Here is an 18,810-nt window from a genome sequence, read left to right as displayed (position 1 = left end):
TTTCCCTCTTTTTTTTCCTTATAAACATTTTCCATGTTTTTTAAATCATCTCTCACAAAGTTCCACCATATTTCAGTGAATCTGGACACTCTATAATTATTTGAAAATTTCCCCTATAATTTGCCATTATGATGCTCACTATATGTTTGTTTGTTTGTTTGTTTTACATCTTCTTTCACTTCCTTCCAGTTCTGGCCCAGGAAATGTGTGTGTCACAGTTTGACTATATGACATGTCCCCGGTAGGCTTAAGTGGTTTTTTTTTTTTTTTTTTTTTTTTTTTTTTGGTTCTGCCCATAGCTGGTAGTGCTATTTAGTGAAGTGGTAGGAATTTTAGGATGTGTGGTGACTGGGAGAAGGGTTCTACCTGGTCCCCACGCAGTCCCTCCCTCATGCTCTGTGTTCTGCCCTCCCGCTTCAGGTGGGAAACCCACTCTCCAGGTTTCCATCATCAGATTCTATCATGACAACCATGCACTGAGCCCTCTGAAGCTATGAACTAAAATAAGTCTTTCTTCTTTTAAGTTTTTCCCATGGGCATTTTGGTCACAGATATGCAAAAGTAACTAATACAATGAGTACCACGATGGGCACTGACCTCTAGGGCCCATACCTTTGCTATAAGGATATCTATCAGTTATAAGAGGCAAGGAGTGCTGGGATATACTTTTGTTCACTGACCTAGAATTTTAACCCATTCTATTCATTCCAATGGAATGATTAGGAAATAAGTCTTTAGGAAGAAGGCCCCAGAGGATGAAGTGTAATTAATTTGACTTCCTCCTAAATCTCTGCCATTTAGCTTTCATCATAATGATAGCAAGGATGCTGTAAATTCAATAAAACTGTGAAGATGAAATAGTCAGGTCAACTATAAAAATGCCTTGAAAATGCAATCAAATGATTCCCTAATTTTGTTTCAGTACAGAGAAGAGAACAGGGTCACCTTGCTCACAGCACACACCTGTGGGGAAGGGACTCTGGAAGCCAGATACCAGGTGTCTTGGGACCTGAATCCTCTATCAACACCTGGTTAAGGCTTAAATCCAAGAGTCCCACTTTCTTGATAGCTTAGGCATCCCCTGCTTTAGCTTCTGGACCCAACAAAGAGCCTTATGAGTTCAATTATTCCAACAATACAAATGTGCTATCAAACAGACATATGGTGGGACTTCTACCAAGCTGGGCATTGCAATCTTTGTTGCTATAGAGATTTGCTCATCCTACCAGAACGGAGCCATGGTCTCCTCTTTCCACAGCACCCAGTCTCCAGGGTTACTAACTCCTGTCATAGCTGCAAAGATGCTGAGAAGCACATGACATGCCATAATAGGTCCAGCTTGAAAGGCAAACAGACTTGAGCTCAAGTTTTTCTTCTACATCTTTGTATTAGACCATGTTACAAGAACTTGTTATCAGACCATGGGACTCTGGTTCTTATTTCCTCATCTGTAAAATGGCGTAAATAATTCATCGCCAGTAGCTGTTCACAGGGTTAAGTAGTAGATGTAAAGTGTTGCCACATAATAAGTATGTGATGCGTACAAGGTCCCTCTCCCTTCTCTGCAAGGTACTAGTTCAAATGGATGGCTTCTATATGGAAAGTTATGCATATGTTAGGCAGTAACAGTGCCACAAACACACATTAACTACTGCACCCCATACAGAATAACAGGGTGGTAGAGATGCATTTGCTCAAGGAGTGACAGGCTGGTGAGAAATCATTTCCAGATTGTGAAGCTGGCAGACAAGCTTTGTCTCCTCAAAGCAGCCTACTATGTTCTAAGGTCCTGCTGGGCTTCCACATGCTGCTACTGCCTCTCCCCATCCCTCCTCTCCTACTAGGCAGCGGATTTTTAGCATCCAGTTGTACCAACTGCTGAGTTTAGTGGCTGCTCCTGGTGTTGTCTCTAACATGCAGGGCCCATTTCTGCCTCCAACTTGGGAGAAACAGCCCACAGTGCTCCCCCTTCTGCTATCATCACTCTTCCCCATTTGAAAAGCAACTTCAATTTTCAAAAAGCTTTCCAACCTAGCTCATACTACATTCTCATTTCCTGCAAGGGCATCTAAGAGTCCTCTTCAAGGATCCCTGACTGTTTACCAAAAGATGCAAGAAACAAAGGCAAGTGACTTGCTTAAGGTCATCCTGCAGGTTCAGAGGTAGGAAAGCCAGGAGGCCTAGGCATGCTCACTCTCATCCTTCATTTGCATGCAATGCCAACTATAGCACTAGGAGTGGAACTCAATGGTAGAACTGCTTGCCTAGTATGCAAAAGTCCTGTGCTCAACACCCAGCACTGCATTAAGTAAATGGACGAATAGCAAATACAATGTCAATTGTAGTGGTGTACCTGTAATCTCAGCACTGGGGAGGCTAAAGCAGGAAGAGCAGGAGTTCATGACCAGTTTAGTCTGCATGAGCTACAAATTAAGACTACATTTCAAAAATAAGTAAGTACACAAATAACAGTTTCCATGTTGGTAAAATTATGAAAGTGTATCAAATGTGTACAAAGAAAAGAGTGATAAAGGAAGGAGATGAGGGGAGGAAGATTTCAGAGAAGAGATGAAGATTTGGAAGGATCAACAGAAAGTTGACAGAAGACGGAAGATGATAGTGGATGGAAGATATGCTCCAAGCAGAGGAAAACACATTCAGCAAATCACAGAAGTGATGAATGCATGATTTTGGAAATGAAGATTTCCATTCAATATGATTGTATAATAAAGTTTAGAGTAGGAAGTGATGGCAGGTGAGATTGGTGAAACAGGCAGGGTCCAATCATGGCGATCACTAAAATGTGCTAAGGAACATACACTTTACTCCAGAAAATGCCCCCACCCCACACTGGGAAGTTCAAGCATTATTTTTCCAGTTTCTCAACTTTTGCCTTTTCTATGCAGCAAAAATACTATTAATCATTTTATCCAAAGAGGCTCATTTAAACCTTACCCTAATAAAAGCGACAAGAAACCTGAGTTTGATATACTATGTAGATGATATACTATGTAGACTTTTCTAATGTGCATTAAAATACATACAGAACTGAAAGGTAAGAAGTTTTCTCTCCATCATCCATGATAATCCTCAGGTCATTTGGGATCTACCTCCACAGCAGGGAGACAATCTTGATATCCCCACTCTGAAGTTAGTGAGATTTGGAGTCACAGCAAGAAAGTACTATGGTGGCTATGAGGTTAGCTAGGAAAAGGTCTGAGGTAAAGGCCAGGAATCATCCCTGTGTCCAGACAAGCTGGACATTGACAGTGGACAAGAGGAGCAGGGACTATGTCTCAGAGGAAGTCTTAGCAACAAATAATTGTTGGGTAGAGTTTGTGGGGGGATACACAAAGGAAAATGGTGTGAGATCAAGGAGAGAGAATGAAGGTTTTTAGTTTGGTTTCCTAGAAGGATGCTGATGCCATTAAAAGAAAAATGGGAGAAAGGGAAACAAGAAGGCGAAGGATGGAGCAAGCTAAGCTCAGCTGAGTGTAGGGTGCTCATGGGACATCAGGTTGGAGCTGGAGCAGTGGGTTATGTTAGTCTTGCCAGCAGACAGAGGTACAGAGGTCAAGCCTATAGAGGTAGTTTCCTCGGGGTAGCCTAAGACAGAACTCTGAGGACAGACAGGTCATTTTCATTTAATGATAGGAGAAGGAAGGATGGCTTTTTCCCTCCATAAAATCTTGCCTGCTCACTGCAGGATTTCCCACAGGTAGGGTCTCAGCTTTTCTCTGAGAGCATGGTTGATTGCTTGTTTCTTTCTCCCTCTCTGTGCAGCCTGTGAGGCTGTATACTGCAAGGGATGGGGAACTGAACACTAACTCTTCGAGTCTTCCCAGTGGTAGTGAGTTTTCCCTGGAGGCTTCTGGGGCTGCCTGGAGATAGAAAAATGTGCTGTGTCAGGAGGTAGAGAGTATTAGGGAAGGAGAAATGGTCATGAGGGTACCTCCTCATGCTGCCAGAGGCTGCTCTGACAGCTACTGCCTCCAGGATGACCCTCGGTTGGGACAGGCATTGAACACACAAAACAACTGGTAAAAATGGAACAACAGCCAGTAACTGACCAAATTTTGAACATTAGCAAGTGGAAAGCTATCCTCCAGTTCCTGGACAAAGCTGTGCAAAGCATCTCTGTGTAATGCCAGCAGTTCCTGAGCCTCCAGCTCCACGACAGAGAAGAGAGATGCTATGAGGTGGTGGCTGAGCCATTTGCCTGCTGACAATAGCCTTAAAAGACTGTGTTCTCAGAAAATTACAAAGCCCAATACTCAGAATCTTGTCCTTGCCTTAGTCCACCAAAGGAGCCAATTCAGCCTACCCAGAAGTCCAAAGCAATACTCTTCCTAGCAGGCTCCAGGAGTGGGGCTCATCAGCCTCTTGACCTTCTTGTAGCTGTTCCCCCACAAATAGCCTGTGAGCTCCTCTTCTTCTAGAGCTGCCACTATGACTGGCCTTGGACAACTACTGTCAGATGCACAGCCAGCCGAGCTCCAGAAACAGAGGCATCCTCTGTGTCTGAACATGACATGCTTTCAGAATGGCACTGACCCATCTACTACTTTCTGCAGTAAACTTGAGTTACACTTGGCAGAAACTTCCCTTTTCTTCCCATTGACCTGGATAGCGGATGAAAGCTTCCCAAATGGGCACAAAGGGAACTCTGGGCTCCTCTGGGACTCTGTGTGAAGGGGAGGAAAAATGGGGTGCTGCCAAGAGAGGAGGACTGGGGGGGTGCAACTCATCGGTAATGTACTTTTCCTGAAATGTCTGAGGTCCAGGTTCTAAAAAGGGGGAAGGAGGCTAAAAGTTAAGTTGGTGGGGGGTATGAATAGAACAAGGGCGACTTTCCTTGCATAGTGCTTTTGCAGTGCCTTACAAAGGCAAGCTAGCAAAAGTTGTTTGCAGACCCTAATCTCCACAGTGAAGGATTTAGGAAGAAGTTGATGGGGGAAACTATGCCAACACCCTTGAGTCCACCCCTGGAGAGACACAGAGGGCAAAGAAGAGCACATTGAAAGTAGGAGGGCAACAGACTTCAGGCTGTCCAAAGCTCCCCTCGGTCCATGCAGGGAGAGGAGCTCAGTAAGGGCTGGGGCCGGGAGGTGGGGGGCAGGGCATTACACAGCAAGAAAGAGCTTCATCTGGCTCACTCGGAGCAGCTGAGGTAGAGCCCAGAGAGGTGTAGGTGTACACGTGTGGGGCGGGGCTGGGGGCTGGGAGAGCCGGAGGTTTGAATAACAAAGGAGACTCCTGAAGGATAAGCCATGCATGGCTCCAGGGAGAAAGCACTGTGCTAGCAATAAACTTCAGCCTTTGGCGCTCCAGCCACCCTCCAGAGGCTTCATGGAGTTGCTGGCGAAAGAGCCAGCTCCTGCCTGCTCAGGGAGCTCAGACTTATGCAATTCAGCTTGGTACTGAAGCAGAGAAGCTGGGAGTTCACCCGTATCTCCCTCAGGCTTTCTCCCCGCCCCCCTGCCAGCCCCTGCAAGTCACGCCAAGGGTCAGGGGCCCTGTGAGCCAGGGAGGCCCAGGCTAGAGAAGCCCGGGGAAAAGGAGGGAAGGAAAGAGAGTACCTGTTGCTGAATGCATCCTGCTGCTTTGGCTCTTACTCCTCGGTTGCTTGTGGTGAGAGTTGCCCATCATTCTGTTCTGGACTAGCAGCCACCGCGGCCGCCGCGCCACCGCCTCCTCCTCCTTCTCCTCCTTCTCCTCCTCCTCCTCTTCCTCCTCCTCGACCTGTGCTCCTCCCCAGGTGCTTACATCACCTCAGCTTTGCTTCTTACACACATGGCTCTTCCAAATCCCACTTGTGCCCTTGGCACAGTATTGTCCAAATCTGAACCTCTCACTTGGGCTAGCGCCTGCTAGGGCTCTCTCTCCCTCTCTCTCTCCCTCTCTCTCTCTCTCCCCTCCCTCGTTCCCTTCCTCCCTCTCTATCCCCTCCCCCTTGCTCAGAGCTCCTGTCAGGTCTAGCAGCCCAGGTTCCAAAAAAGAACCCTAGCAAACCCTGAGCGCAAGCCCCACCTCATCTGAATCTGCACATGGGGCCAGCCCCCGCAACCCCCGGGACCCGACTCGTTTGCCCTTACTGTCCCTGGCTGCCTCTGCTCTCAGAGCTGTCATTCCTGCTGCCGCTTGCTCTCTGGATCTGCAGAAGCTTGCAGGAGCGAGGGACCAATAACAGCCTCATCCATGAGTGTGACAAGGACCAGTGAAGGAATGTGCTACCCAGGAATTCTAAGTGACACCGTTCCCTGTTCCACTGGGGGACGGATCCAGTTCTGTGACAGCTGCCAGTGGGTTCTGGGCTCCAGTCCTAAGAGAAACCTGAAGAAATTTGGGCAGAGCACGAGGCTTCCAGGTTGCAGGCTTGGCGCTAGCACATCCAGATGCCTCTGGAATGCCCAATGCGGCCACCAGGCGTACCTGCTTCCTTGTCAGACACACCTGAAGCCTCACTCCACTCTCCCCGCCCTTGCCTGCTTTGCCTTCCCAGGGGAGAGCAGAGGCAGCAGCCCAGAGATTCACAGACTGGAACTGGGACCCTCGGCAGCCAATGAGAAGGCTCTTTTCATGTCCCACAGAAAATCCATGCGCGCGCCGCATGCGCGCGCTCACACACACTTATGCAGCAGCCTGTCGCGAGTGCTGCAGCCCTGTGGGATAAGTGACAAGGGGCAGGTGGTGCTGTCTCAGCAGCCTGTTCCAGCTCCACAGCCTGGCAGTAAGCTAGGGCCATCGGTCCTGGAATCAAGTCTGCTGGAGCCAGACAGCTGTAAGTCACGAGTAATAAGACTGTTCAGTGCTGATGTCATTAGACACAGGGACAGGGGTCCTGTCTGTCATAATCACAGCCACAGGGCATTGTGGGGGTGGGTCAGAGCTTTCTGATTTGGGGACAAGAAGTCTAAAATGGGACCCATTCACACATCCATCCACATACACCCTCATCCAACTGTCACTTAGGCATTCTGTCAACACTTCCCAGGGATCTGCTCTGCCCAAGCCAAGCCCTGTGCTAATGGTAGAAGCAAGGTGCCTAAGTCACCTAGGAGGGGCGACTGACAATAAAGAGAAGAGTTAACAGAGTTGAAGACGAATCAGAGAAAAATGCTTCCGTCTGGAAGGGCTGGTGTGTACTTGCCAGAGGAGATGACATGTGGACTAGGTCATGCAAAATGAAGAGGTGTAGACACAAAAAAAGGAAAGGGCACACTGGTAACTTCAGGGACTGAAAGCTCCAGGGACCCGGCTTGTCAAAGGTGTCTTCAATCCTCAGCAAATCCACAAACATTCCTCAGACTATTGACCTACTGAGGGAGAAATTGCAACCCCCCCCCCAAAAAAAAAACAATATCCCGCAACATGGTGAAACCCCTATTTGGGCTTTGCAGCTCATTGTGGAATGTAACAAGTCTCCAATGCAACCAAACTGAGACCAAAATAAGGGTTTGGGAAATAGCCCCAGAGCCAGTGGGAAGTACCCAGAATGAAGCATCTTGGGAAAATAGATTTATGAATGTGATTTTTGCAAATCATGGAGATTAATGAACCTGGTAAAATCTTGAAGGTGATAAGTGAGTAACTGAAGTTTGGGGAACATTTGGTTCTTGCTCTTTTATGTCTTTGTGCTAGGTCCTAAATATGAGTCTTGGGAGGTTCAAAATTGTAAAAAATGAACTAAAATAAAACTCAGAGTAACTTATAAAGGTAACCATGAGCCAGGAGGAGGTGGCACACACCTTTAATCCCAGCACTTAGGAGGCAGACACAGGAGGATCTCTGTGGTCTACAGAGTGTGTTCCACTACAGCCAGTGCTACACAGAGAAACCCTGTTTCAAAAAGACAAACAAAACAAAACAAAACAAAAAGAAAGAAAATTTAAAAAAGGTAGTGGTGATATTGTGGATTGATTACAGTGTGTAGGAATTCTGAAAGTTGAAACAGAATAAAATTCAAGTGAGTTATAAACACAGGATTTAAGATTATAATCTTAATGAAGTGAGGGTACAAGGGGACAAGAAAAGGTGGGTTTTGGTAGTGTTCCAAGAGAAGATGGGCAAGAGGGGATGAGGAATGAAGGAATGGATGGATGATCACAAACTGGATATACTTGTACACTCATTGCCCTGGTTGAGAAGTTGAATAAGGGGCTGGAGAGATGGCTCAGTGGTCAAGAGCGCTGACTCCTATTGCACAGGACTCAGGTTCAGTACCCAGCATTCACATGGTGGCTCACAGCCATCTGTAACTCCAGTTCTGGAAGATCTGATGGCCTCTTCCCACCCTCCCAAGTACCAATCACACATGTAGTGCAATATATACATTCAGGCAAAGCACACATGAAATAAAATGAGCAAATGTAGTAAAAATTTTGAGTGTGATTAGGGACTATAGTGGCCCCCTCACAACATGTTTTCAGTGCTGGGAATGTAACCAGGGCCCGACAAGCAAGGTAAGTGTCCTACTGCTCAGCTACATTCTCAGCATTTCCAAGCACAGCTCAAATTCATCATTACAGATTTTCCTCACAACAACCCTGTTGGACTTCAACTCACTCTGCAGATATCTGAATAGAGTCTAAGAGAGCGGAGACAGCTTGGTCAAGGTCTCTATATAACCATCCTGGCTGGAAAGAGGATATTCAAAAGAGACACATGTGCCCATCCCCTTGGCTATCAGATTATTGAAACAATAACTCCAAGAAATTGGAATTTCATCAAGAATTCCATGCTATAGAGGAGAAGGATAAAGTCCTGGTGTCAGCTAAAAGGAGGAACTTGCTTCCCTGGAACAAAATTTCACACAGGCTGGGTGGTGGTGGTGCATGCTTTTAATTCAAGCACTCAGGAGGCAGAGGCAGGAAGATCTCTGTGAGTTCAAGGCCAGCCTGGTCTTCAAGAGCTAGTTTCAGGACAGGCTCCAAAGCCACAGAGAAACCCTGCCTCAGGGGGAAAAAAACCAACAACAAAAATGACAGATGTCACAACTAATCAGACTATATTTCTGGACAGAGACTGAACCATTTACGAATCAGTAATGGTTGGGAAGACACCCAGAGTGGGACTGTTTAGCTATTTATTGTGTTGGTTAGTTTGTCATCTTCACACAAATTAGAGTTCCCTGGAAAGAGAAACCTCAGTTGAGGAAGGGCCTTCATCAAATTTGTCTATAGGCAACTCTGCAGGATCATTTTCTTGATTAATGATTGATGTGCAACTGTCATTCCTGGGTGGGTGGTCCTGGGTTGTATAAGAAAGCAGGATGAGATGGGCAGTGGTGGCACACCTTTAATCCCAGCACCCAGGAGGCAAAGGCAGGCAGATCTCTGTGAGTTCGAGACCATCCTGGTCTACAGTGAGTTCCAGGAGAACCAGAGCTCTTGCACAGAGAAATTCTGTCTTAAAACACACACACACACACACACACACACACACACACACACACACACACACACACACACACAGCCTGAGCAAGTCATGGGCAGCAAGGCAGTAAGCATTCCATGATCCTTGCCTCTCTTCCTGTTTCAGTTCCTGCCCTAACTTCTTAGTGATGGTCTGTGACCTTGGATGTGTAAGCCAAAAAAAGTCTTTCCTCCCCCAGGTTAGGTTTGTTCAATGTTTTATCACAGCAACAGAAACCTAATTAGGACAGTTACGCATACTTCTTGCTCTCTATTTAAACCTAAAACCCTGAAATTAGGACCCTGAAGATGAACTTGGGGACAGATGACCCCTTTATTCATTTGTTCCTCTTCCCCATGAGGTCTCTCTCTCGCTCTCTCTCTCTCTCTCTCTCTCTCTAACTCCCTCCCTCCCCCCATCCCCCCATCCCTCCTCTCTGAGACTGAGTCTCACTATGTAGCCCTGACTAACCTGGGGTTCACTTTATGGACCAGGCTGGCCTGGCACTCCCAGAGATCCTCCTGCCTCTGCTTCCTGGGTGCTGGAATTAAAGTTGGGCATCGCCATACCAGGTCCTATTACATGTCTGTTTAATTGGCATATTAAGACCCAGTAGCTAAGCCTAGCTTGTTATGGCTGCCAGGACCCAGACTTTGACTCTAAAATCTCTAGCAACACCTAGTAGTTTCTTCTTCCTTTAGGTTTTTACATTTACTTAATTTGTTACCAGTTTAGAAAAAAACAACAGATCTTTCCTCCTGCTGTTTCTCTGACGAGGCAGACAGCTCTCTGTCTCTATTTTTCTCTTTCTCTCTGTCTCCTTCCTTCCTTCCTTCTCTCTCTCTCTCTCTCTCTCTCTCTCTCTCTCTCTCTCTCTCTCTCTCTCTCTCTCTGTCCTCCTTCTCTCCCTTCACCTTCTCCTACTCTCTTCCATTCCCCCAGTATACTTCCCACAAAAAAAGAAAACAACAACAAAAAAGATTTGCCAAGGTAGCCCCGTCCTTTTTCTTTGCATTCCTCAAAGTGAGTATTAAGAATACTCATTTCAGCCGGGTGGTGGTGGTGTACTCCTTTAATCCCAGCACTCAGGAGGCAGAGGCAGGTGGATCTCTGTGAGTTTGAGGCCAGCCTGGACTACAGAGTGACTTGTGAGTTATAGGAAACCTCCAAAGTAATACAGAGAAACCCTGTCTCGGGGAAGAAAAAAAAAAAAAAAAAAAAAAAAAGAATACTCATTTCATGCAGAGGGCCTCAGCTCTGTGTCCACATGCTCACCTGCTTTCTGTAAACCCTGCTGAATCCCTGGCCCTCTTCACTCAGTCCCAGCCTTGAGTCTTCTCATCTGTGTATTGGGAAAGCAATAAAACCACCTAACTTGTAAGCTACAGTAATGTCCCCTTCTCTAGCCTTGCTTTCTGAAGTTTCCATTGCTCATGGTTAACCAAGGTCCAAAAACATTGACATGGAAAATTCCAGAAATAAACAATTAGTTTTAGATTGTGCCTTGTTCTGAGTAGCATAATGAAACCTCACCTCTTAGCACTCTGAGCCACTGGTGACTTAAATCAGTCTTTTGGTCCTACACTGTCCTCTGCCTGCTCCTAAATCACTCAGTAGCCATTCAGTCCAAGCAAGCCTTATTTTACTTAACAATGGCTCCAAATCCCAAGAAGAGTGATGGTCACTTAGATCTGCCCCCTCTCCACTCCTTGGCTCCTGTTTTCTGTCCTTGTGATCCTCATCAAAAGAATTTGGATGAGATGCACACAATGTATTATAGAAGACAGATAGTGTCTATTACAGAGTAGAGAAAGGACAGTGACCAAGGGGATTTTTGTAGGACACACTCTCAAGTAGAAAGAGTGACAACAGTAAGAGAAACTATTTTGCTGAATTACATTTTAGGTAGACTCTATATTATTTCTAAAGCTGTCTCTGGAATAGCTTTCCTTAGGGGTGCCTTCCTGTTAAGGTGATTGACAGGCTCGTTTGGACTCTTCCAAGAGGGGGTAATGGTATACCTCTGCTCTTTATCAGAATGCCTCCTACACATAATAATTTTATAAGGTCCAGGGATCCTGGAGCCAGGTTTAGATAATTTCAATTAATGATCTTCTGGGCAGTTCAGGATGTCACCCCTCCTTCCAGGCCAGAGATAAGAATCAGGTCCCATTCAGATGATCAGGCTGCAGTTGGAATAGTTGATTTTACAAGCTGTTGGTATTAGAGAGCAGTCCAGCCCTAATCCCTCTAAGCCTGCTAATATCTAACTAGCTACCTAACAATTTGGCTGTGCCAAAGAAAATCCACCAAGAGCTTCTGTGAAGTGAAAGTTCTCAAGCTAATGAGGGAGAGAGGAGCTGTGTGCCAAAGTTGCTAAGACTATGGTAAGAACAAATCTATCTGCAAAACTGTGAAGAAAGAAGAAATGCATGCAAAAGGAATTAAATTCGTGGGTGGAAGACATGAACAGAAAACGTGTTCCAACTGTTGCTGGCAACGTGTGGCATCAGAACCATGGAGCCTATAAGAGAACTCCAGCAAGGGAGCTAAGAAGGGAGTGACACCAAGCCATGTTTCCAAAGTAAAGGCTAAATACACAGATTCAAGAATAGGTCTGGGCTAAAAAAAATAGAAAAATGTCAGGACAGTCTGTCTGCCAGTGAAGAAACTGCTGTCACGTTTCAGGAGGAGTTGAAGAAGTTGATTAAGGAGAGAAGATAACAAGCAAAGAAGTGTATTTGTGGTGCTGAGGATCCAGCCTAGGATCTAATGAATGCTATGCAAGTATGTTATCTAGCATTGTGCCAGACCTCCAGCCTCAAAGCAAGCCTTCAATGGATCCTTCTGGAAAAACAAATCCAGTAGAACCTACTTTTGGTAGAAGTGTAGCAGAACCATTGGAACATGAAACATGAAGAGAAAACTTCTGATTACAAAATCTGCCATAGTTTAATTAGTTTAATTGTCCCCCTGAAGTGTGTGTGTGTGTGTGTATGTGTGTAAGAGGGGCAGGGAGTGTTGTCTCACTATTCACAACCATCCTCCTGCCTCAGCAGAACCACTGGAACATGAAACATGAAGAGAAAACTTCTGATCACAAAATCTGCCATAGTTTAATTAGTTTAATTATCCTCATGAAGTGTGTGTGTGTGTGTGTGTGTGTGTGTGTGTGTGTGTGTGTGTGTAAGAGGGGCAGGGAGTGTTGTCTCACTATTCACAACCATCCTCCTGCCTCAGCTACCAAGTGCTGTGATTACAGGAGTAAGCCAGCACACCCAGCTCTCTTGACAAATTTTCAGGTCATAAGTAGTTTGATGCCATCATAGTGTTTATGTGATTCACCTCACTTCTTCTCATCATAGGAGCTTTGCATCTTCTCACCGCATCTCAACAAAGTAAGCATGATACAACAGAATATGTTGAGAAACCGAGAACCTGCTGTCACATAACTTTATCATAGTATATTACTGTTCTATTAATGGTTATATTAATTGGTCACATTGTGCCCAATTAATAAATTCAAATGTATCATAATCATGTATGTATTTATGGGGAAAAAGCATAACCGATTCATGGTCCAGTCCTCTTGGTGGTTTCAAGATCCTGGGATGCATTCACTATGCATAAGGGGGAACCATTGTGTTGTAAGACTTAGAACAGGCACATACCAGGCACATAGTAAGAATTTGCTAAATTGTGTTCCCCACCCCTTTCTTACTTCTTCTCATGTAAGACTCCCAAGACCTATAGGTAGTTCCTCACATTTTAGCTCAAATGTCACTGTGCTCCCCAAAGCCCTGCTCCTTACCCATGCTCTTGGTTTGAGTACTTTTAGCACTAACTGTTACTCCTTCACAGGTCCATGAGGCTTCCCTGTCTGGTAGTTCATAGCTTCCTGGAGGGCTATGTGAGAGTAAAGTGGCTTGAGGCTGCACCTTGGGGATGGCCTGGTCTAGACTATGCCTCAGTGAGCTTCTGCCAGTGAAAAGAGACCTCCCTGCCAGTAGCTACTGGGCATTAGCAGAAGCATGGAGCCAGCACTCTGCCGTGCAGACCTTTCCTGATCTTCCTTCCTGATGGCGCCTCTGAAAGTTTTACAAACTGCTCCCTGTGTCCCACATACTCAAATCTTCTCACCCCATCTTGCTTATCAGAAAGGACATCTGGGATGCACAGGGTACTTGTGGCTCTGCCAACTGGTCTCCTAGTCTGAGGTGGCCGTCTGTGAAGAAGGTCTAGGAAGGGATGCTCCACTCATAAGTATGCACAGTGCTGAGAGAGGGAAGAAAAGAGGGTGGGAGGAAGGGAGGGAGGGAGAGAGAGAAAAAGAGAGAAAGAGATGGAGAGAGGGGGCAGGGAGAGACTAGGAGAGGGGCTGCACTCCTGTAGTGTCTTCATATGGAGTTTGAGGAATTTCCAGAATAAGCCCAGACTGAGTCAAACTAGGAGCAGCCAAGTCTGAAGAGGAGGGGTCAGAGGGAGAGGCAGGCCCTACTCGTTGGCTAGTATCTCCTGCTTCCAGTCCCACCATACTTGATGCTTCAGAAAAATCAGCAGAAGAGAGACAGAGAAATCTGGGCCTTGAAAGCAACACTAGGAGCCATGTCTTCAAAGTGAAGGAGATTAATGTTCTTTGTTTGCCTTCTCATCAGCAGATTCTCCTGTCTTCTAGGATGGTAAAGGGAAGGGTGGAAAAGCAAGCAGGAGGAAGTGCTATCATCTACAGACTGCCACCTGGATCCCCAAGGCTGGGACAAGAGCCAGCCTGTCACTTTAGTCATGTTCTCTCGTTCCTATAACACCCTGGCTCATGGGACCCAATTAGAAGATGGAGAAATAGACTAGGGTAAGAGATTGGACTAGAAAGTGGTCTGCTTGTGTCTTGGACACAAGTTAGCCAGCTTTAAGCCTAGTTTTTGATCACACTGCTGGCCCCATCCTTAGACTTGTGTGCTGTGTGCAAGCTTACTTATCCCTGTTCTGAGAGATTCTGTCCTGGTGGGCTACAGTCAGAGCCCTGAAAGCTGAAGCAGGGGATTTTTCTCTCAGCCCTAATGAAGTTTTCTCTATTTCTATCCCTAGAGGAATGCTTTTCTTTCCACTTTCAACTGTACTCATGAAAAGCCACCCTCATTTCTCAAGTCCCAACCCAAACACTTTCAGGATGCCTTCTCAGATACTTGCTACCACAATGGAAGGCACCTCTGCATAGCCACATCTGGACCACCAAGTTTGGGTTTTGTATAGATGCTGCCCCACCCATTTGAAGCCTTTTTATATCTTTCCTAGTAGAAACAGATAGATCCTCACACTAATTCCACCAGTACAGTGTCTTACAAAATGTGACAAACACTTTGCTAGTGGTATGTGATTATAATACAGAGAGGATTTTAGAAGTGCATGCACCATCTCTGTAAATTTAGTGCTTGTATATGTATGCTAGTATGTAATAAAATCTAATAATAACAAACCTGAGTGTGTTGTGTCAAAAAGCCTAATTTGTTGTATATTTGAGGCAAAATTAAATTAGTTGGTTTAAAGTAAAATAATATATGTCTGTAAATTGAGCTAAACTACTCACAGATCTATTGGAGGCATGATCTGAAATAGTGCCTAGAGGTTGGAGAGCTCCACATTCCTGGTCCTGGTTCTAGGCAACTTCTCAAACTAGGGAGATGAAAATGAGTACAGGAAGTGCATGTTGTGATCACTAGTCATTCTTTGTTCACTCTTTGGTGTATTTATTAATTTCCCATAAAAATTTTTAGGGCTGATGAGATGGCGCTGCAAGTAAAGGTATCTGCTACCCAAGTTTGGTATGTTAGCTACTTTTTTATTGCTATGATAAAACACCATGACCAATGCATCTTATGGAAGGAAGGATTCATTTGGGCTCACAGTACAGAGGGATAAGAGGTTATCACCAAACCAAATATGGTAGTGCACACCTTTAATCCCAGCACTCAAGAGGCAGAGGCAGACAGATCTCTGTAAGTTCAAGGCCAGCCTGGTCTATAGAGTGAGTTCCAGGCCAGCCAGCGTTACATAGTGAGATCCTGTCTCAATAAAAAAAATAATAAAATCCATTACTATTATGACATGGAGGAATAAGGGCAGGAGGCACAGATGGTGACTGTAGCAGAAGCTGAGAGCTCACACCTTGAACCACAAGCACAGAACACAAGGAGAAAACTAGGAATGCTCTGTGGCTTTGGAACCTCAGAGCCCACTCCCAGGGACAAATTTCCTTCAGCAAGACTGCACCTCCTAAGCCTCAAACAGTGCCATGAATTGGGGAACAATTATTCAAAATTCTGGGATTATGGGGGACATTCTCATTCAAACCACCACACCTTACAAGAACTGAGTTTGATCCCTAGAAACCACACAGAGGTAGGAATGTGCTAACTCCATAGAAGTGTCTTCTAACCTCTACATGCATGATATGCATGCCTTCTTCGTCCCTCTCTCCCCCTCTCTCTTACACACACTCTCTCTCTCTCTCACACACACACACACTTTTTAAAAAAAATGAAATATGTTTTTTTTCAAGTGAGTATGGTTTTTTTTTACCAAGTGCCTGACATCTAGCATCATTTCCTCCATAGAAGTTGAATAGTTTGTAGTTGAGACCAAAGAAACTAGAAGGGCAGTGACATCATTAATATCCATAGAAAGAGTGGGCAGGTATATAAAATGTGGGTTTGGTCAAGGCTGTGGAACTATGATTTGGAATAGTTTTAAGTTTTGGCTCCTGTCCCAGGAAGAAGGCCAGAGACTTTTTGGAGAGCTGATGTCATAAGTAGCAGGCTAAGGAGGAAGAACTGAGGAAGGCCAGGGTCATAAACGAGCATTCATCACAATTAGCTAAGTAGAGAAACAGGCACAGAGTGATGGCTGGATGCTCCTCAACTTTGGGCCAGCCCTGGATTCCCTGAGTCCTATTTAGTTTCTATCTTGGCAGGTAAACAGTGGGACTGCTTGTTCCATGAGTGTTCTCTCAGCTCACGCACTTGGAGGGAGGGGTCTTGGGTACTGATGGTGATCAACAAGTATGGCACCTGCCCCACTCAAGGCACCATTCTGTGTACAGATAACACACCAACGGGAGAAACACCAGCCTGTGTTTAAGACTGTCCTGAGCCCCAGTCTTTGCCCATACTGCCTCTGGGGATGAATAAAGATCAAGCTCTAGAGCCAAGGTTCATTAGAGATTTGCAAAAGAAAATCTCCTAGAACTGGGCGGTGCTGTTGTTCAACCTTAATCCCAGCACGCAGGAGGAAGAGACAGGTGGATGTCTGTGAGTTTGAGGCCAGCCTGGTCTACAGAGTGAGTTCCAGGACAGCCAAGGCTATACAGAGAAACCCTGCCCAAGAAAAAAAGAAAAAAAAACTAGAAAGGGAAAATTGCAAGTCTCTCTGAAGAACTGGCCAAGCAGGGTCAATTGTGAAGGTCAACATATGTGCTAGGAATTGTGGGGGTCTGCCACTGACACCTCCATCCCTACCTCAATCCCAAGGCATTCAGCCTCTAATACTCTGATCTAGAAATCTGTGCTGGCCTAACACACTGTATCTGTATCACACTGCCAACAGTCTGCTTATTTGTTTCTTACCAGCCACGGTCTCCAAGTATTTTTAACTCTGTGCTCCAAGATATGTATATTTATATATAAACTATATACATGTAATATTGTGCTAATTAGTTTTTTAAATGATAAAACATAGACAAATAAGGAAATTAAAATGTGCTAAAATGAGTGTTAATAGATATTCTAATATTTTCTTCCCACACTCTAATAGATGAATGTACTCTTGGCTTTGGAGTCCATCGTTCTAGCAAAAGAGCCAGATGATGACGGTGACAAAAAGAAAGGGTAAATGTGGCAGATGTAGTGGTGCACACCTTTAATCTTAGCACTCAGGAGGCAGAGGCTCCATGAGTTACAGACCAGCCAGGGCCACACAGTGAGAGTTAGTCTCAAATAAATGTAATAGGAAGAAGGGGGGTATCCTTTGTGTTCTCTTGCATTTCAGGCTTTGCTTCCAATGCTTTGATTGTCCCATTCATCCACTTGTTCATTCATTCAGTAGATTATATTGAAGCTATCATATGGCAGCTGTGTGGACACAGGGAACAGAGAGCTATAGGAGGCAGATGTACCAAATGTTCAAATCAGCAAAGCAAGATAACCTTGTGCACAGTGTTAGGAAGAAAACCAGCAAGGGGTTGTGACATTGGATGACTGTGGGGAATGTGGATGAGGTGTGTGTGTGTGTGTGTGTGTGTCTGTGTGTGTGTGTGTGTGGCGGGGGGGGGGGTCTCAAGCTGAGAACTGAACACAAGGAAGCAGCAAAGGGAATGGAAAGTGCCAAGTCCCTGAGGTGAGGGCCTTAATGTCTTTGGGAAATGGGAAGAAGGTGAGTATGTCTGAAGTGGAAGAAATGAGGGGAGAAGGGTGGGTTATATCTGAAGTGCAATGAGAAGCCACTAGAGTCTGAAAGCAATGGGAGTGACACAGGGTATGAGCTCACGGTAGGGAACTAAGACTCCTTTATCTGTGTAGCCTAGGTTGTCCTTGAACTTGAAATCTTCCTGCCTCAGCTTCCCAGTGATTTTTTTTTTTCATTTTCATTTTCTTTTCTTTCTTGTGTAGCACTGAAGATTGGACCCAAGTTTTTGTGCATGCTAGACACAAACACACTCTTCTACTGGACTGTATTCCCAGACCTCTGTTATTTTGAGACAAGATTTCACTAAATTGTCCAGGTTGGCCTGGAACTCATCTAGTAGCCCATGCAGGCCTTGAACTAGCAATCCTTCTGCTTTGGCACCCTGAGTAGCTGTAATTATAGGCCTGTGCCACCAGGACCAGCTTGATCCATATAGCACTGCCACCACCACCCACATGTGCTAGGGATGGCCAAAGTCTCACACATTAGAAACGCCCTCTACTACTGAGTCACACTCCCAGCCCCAGGATGCTATGTTAATATTGGCGTGACCACCAAGTCTAGCAGAGGTCGGCAAGATTGCTGTAGAAATGAGGAGGTCGGGAGGCTGAAGCACCAGTATGTTGGATCAAGATGAGAGCAAAGGAAACAGAAGCAGGCAAGCTTAAGATACAGCTACACTTTGGAGCATTCCTTCCATAATGCCCTTATAAAGCCTGAACTATCATCCCCATTGCACGAACGAGGAAACTGAGGTCCAGAAAGATGCAGGAATGTGCGTTCAAGATCACATCCCTTGGACAAGATAAAGTCGGGATTTGCCCAGCTGCCTGGCTTCCTTCCAAGTCCACTCAAAATTCAGAGCCTATTTCCTGCCCCAGGGACTCATTCTCCAGGATACGACATGGTCTTCCTGCTTCAATCCTGAAAATCCCTGGG

General features: G+C 45.4%; 1 protein-coding gene across 4 annotated transcripts in view; it reads right to left on the bottom strand.

The window, feature by feature from the left end:
• Positions 1-18,810, bottom strand: part of Nhsl2 (NHS like 2) — a 241,411-nt gene that overhangs the window by 73,409 nt on the left and 149,192 nt on the right. Inside the window, exon 1 of one of the 4 annotated variants that reach the window (XM_051179153.1) lies at positions 5,580-6,573. The exons of the other annotated variants lie outside the window; for them this stretch is intronic. Coding sequence (XP_051035110.1) covers positions 5,580-5,649 — 70 coding nt within the window. The 5' untranslated portion in view covers positions 5,650-6,573. Of the gene's footprint in view, positions 1-5,579; positions 6,574-18,810 lie in introns of those variants that run through there. 4 annotated transcript variants of the gene reach the window in all.

The sequence above is a fragment of the Phodopus roborovskii genome, unplaced genomic scaffold, assembly GCF_943737965.1.
Source record: "Phodopus roborovskii unplaced genomic scaffold, PHOROB, whole genome shotgun sequence".
Lineage (NCBI taxonomy): Eukaryota > Metazoa > Chordata > Mammalia > Rodentia > Cricetidae > Phodopus > Phodopus roborovskii.
Note: the sequence above shows the minus strand (reverse complement) of the source record. Positions and strands in the feature narration are given on the sequence as shown.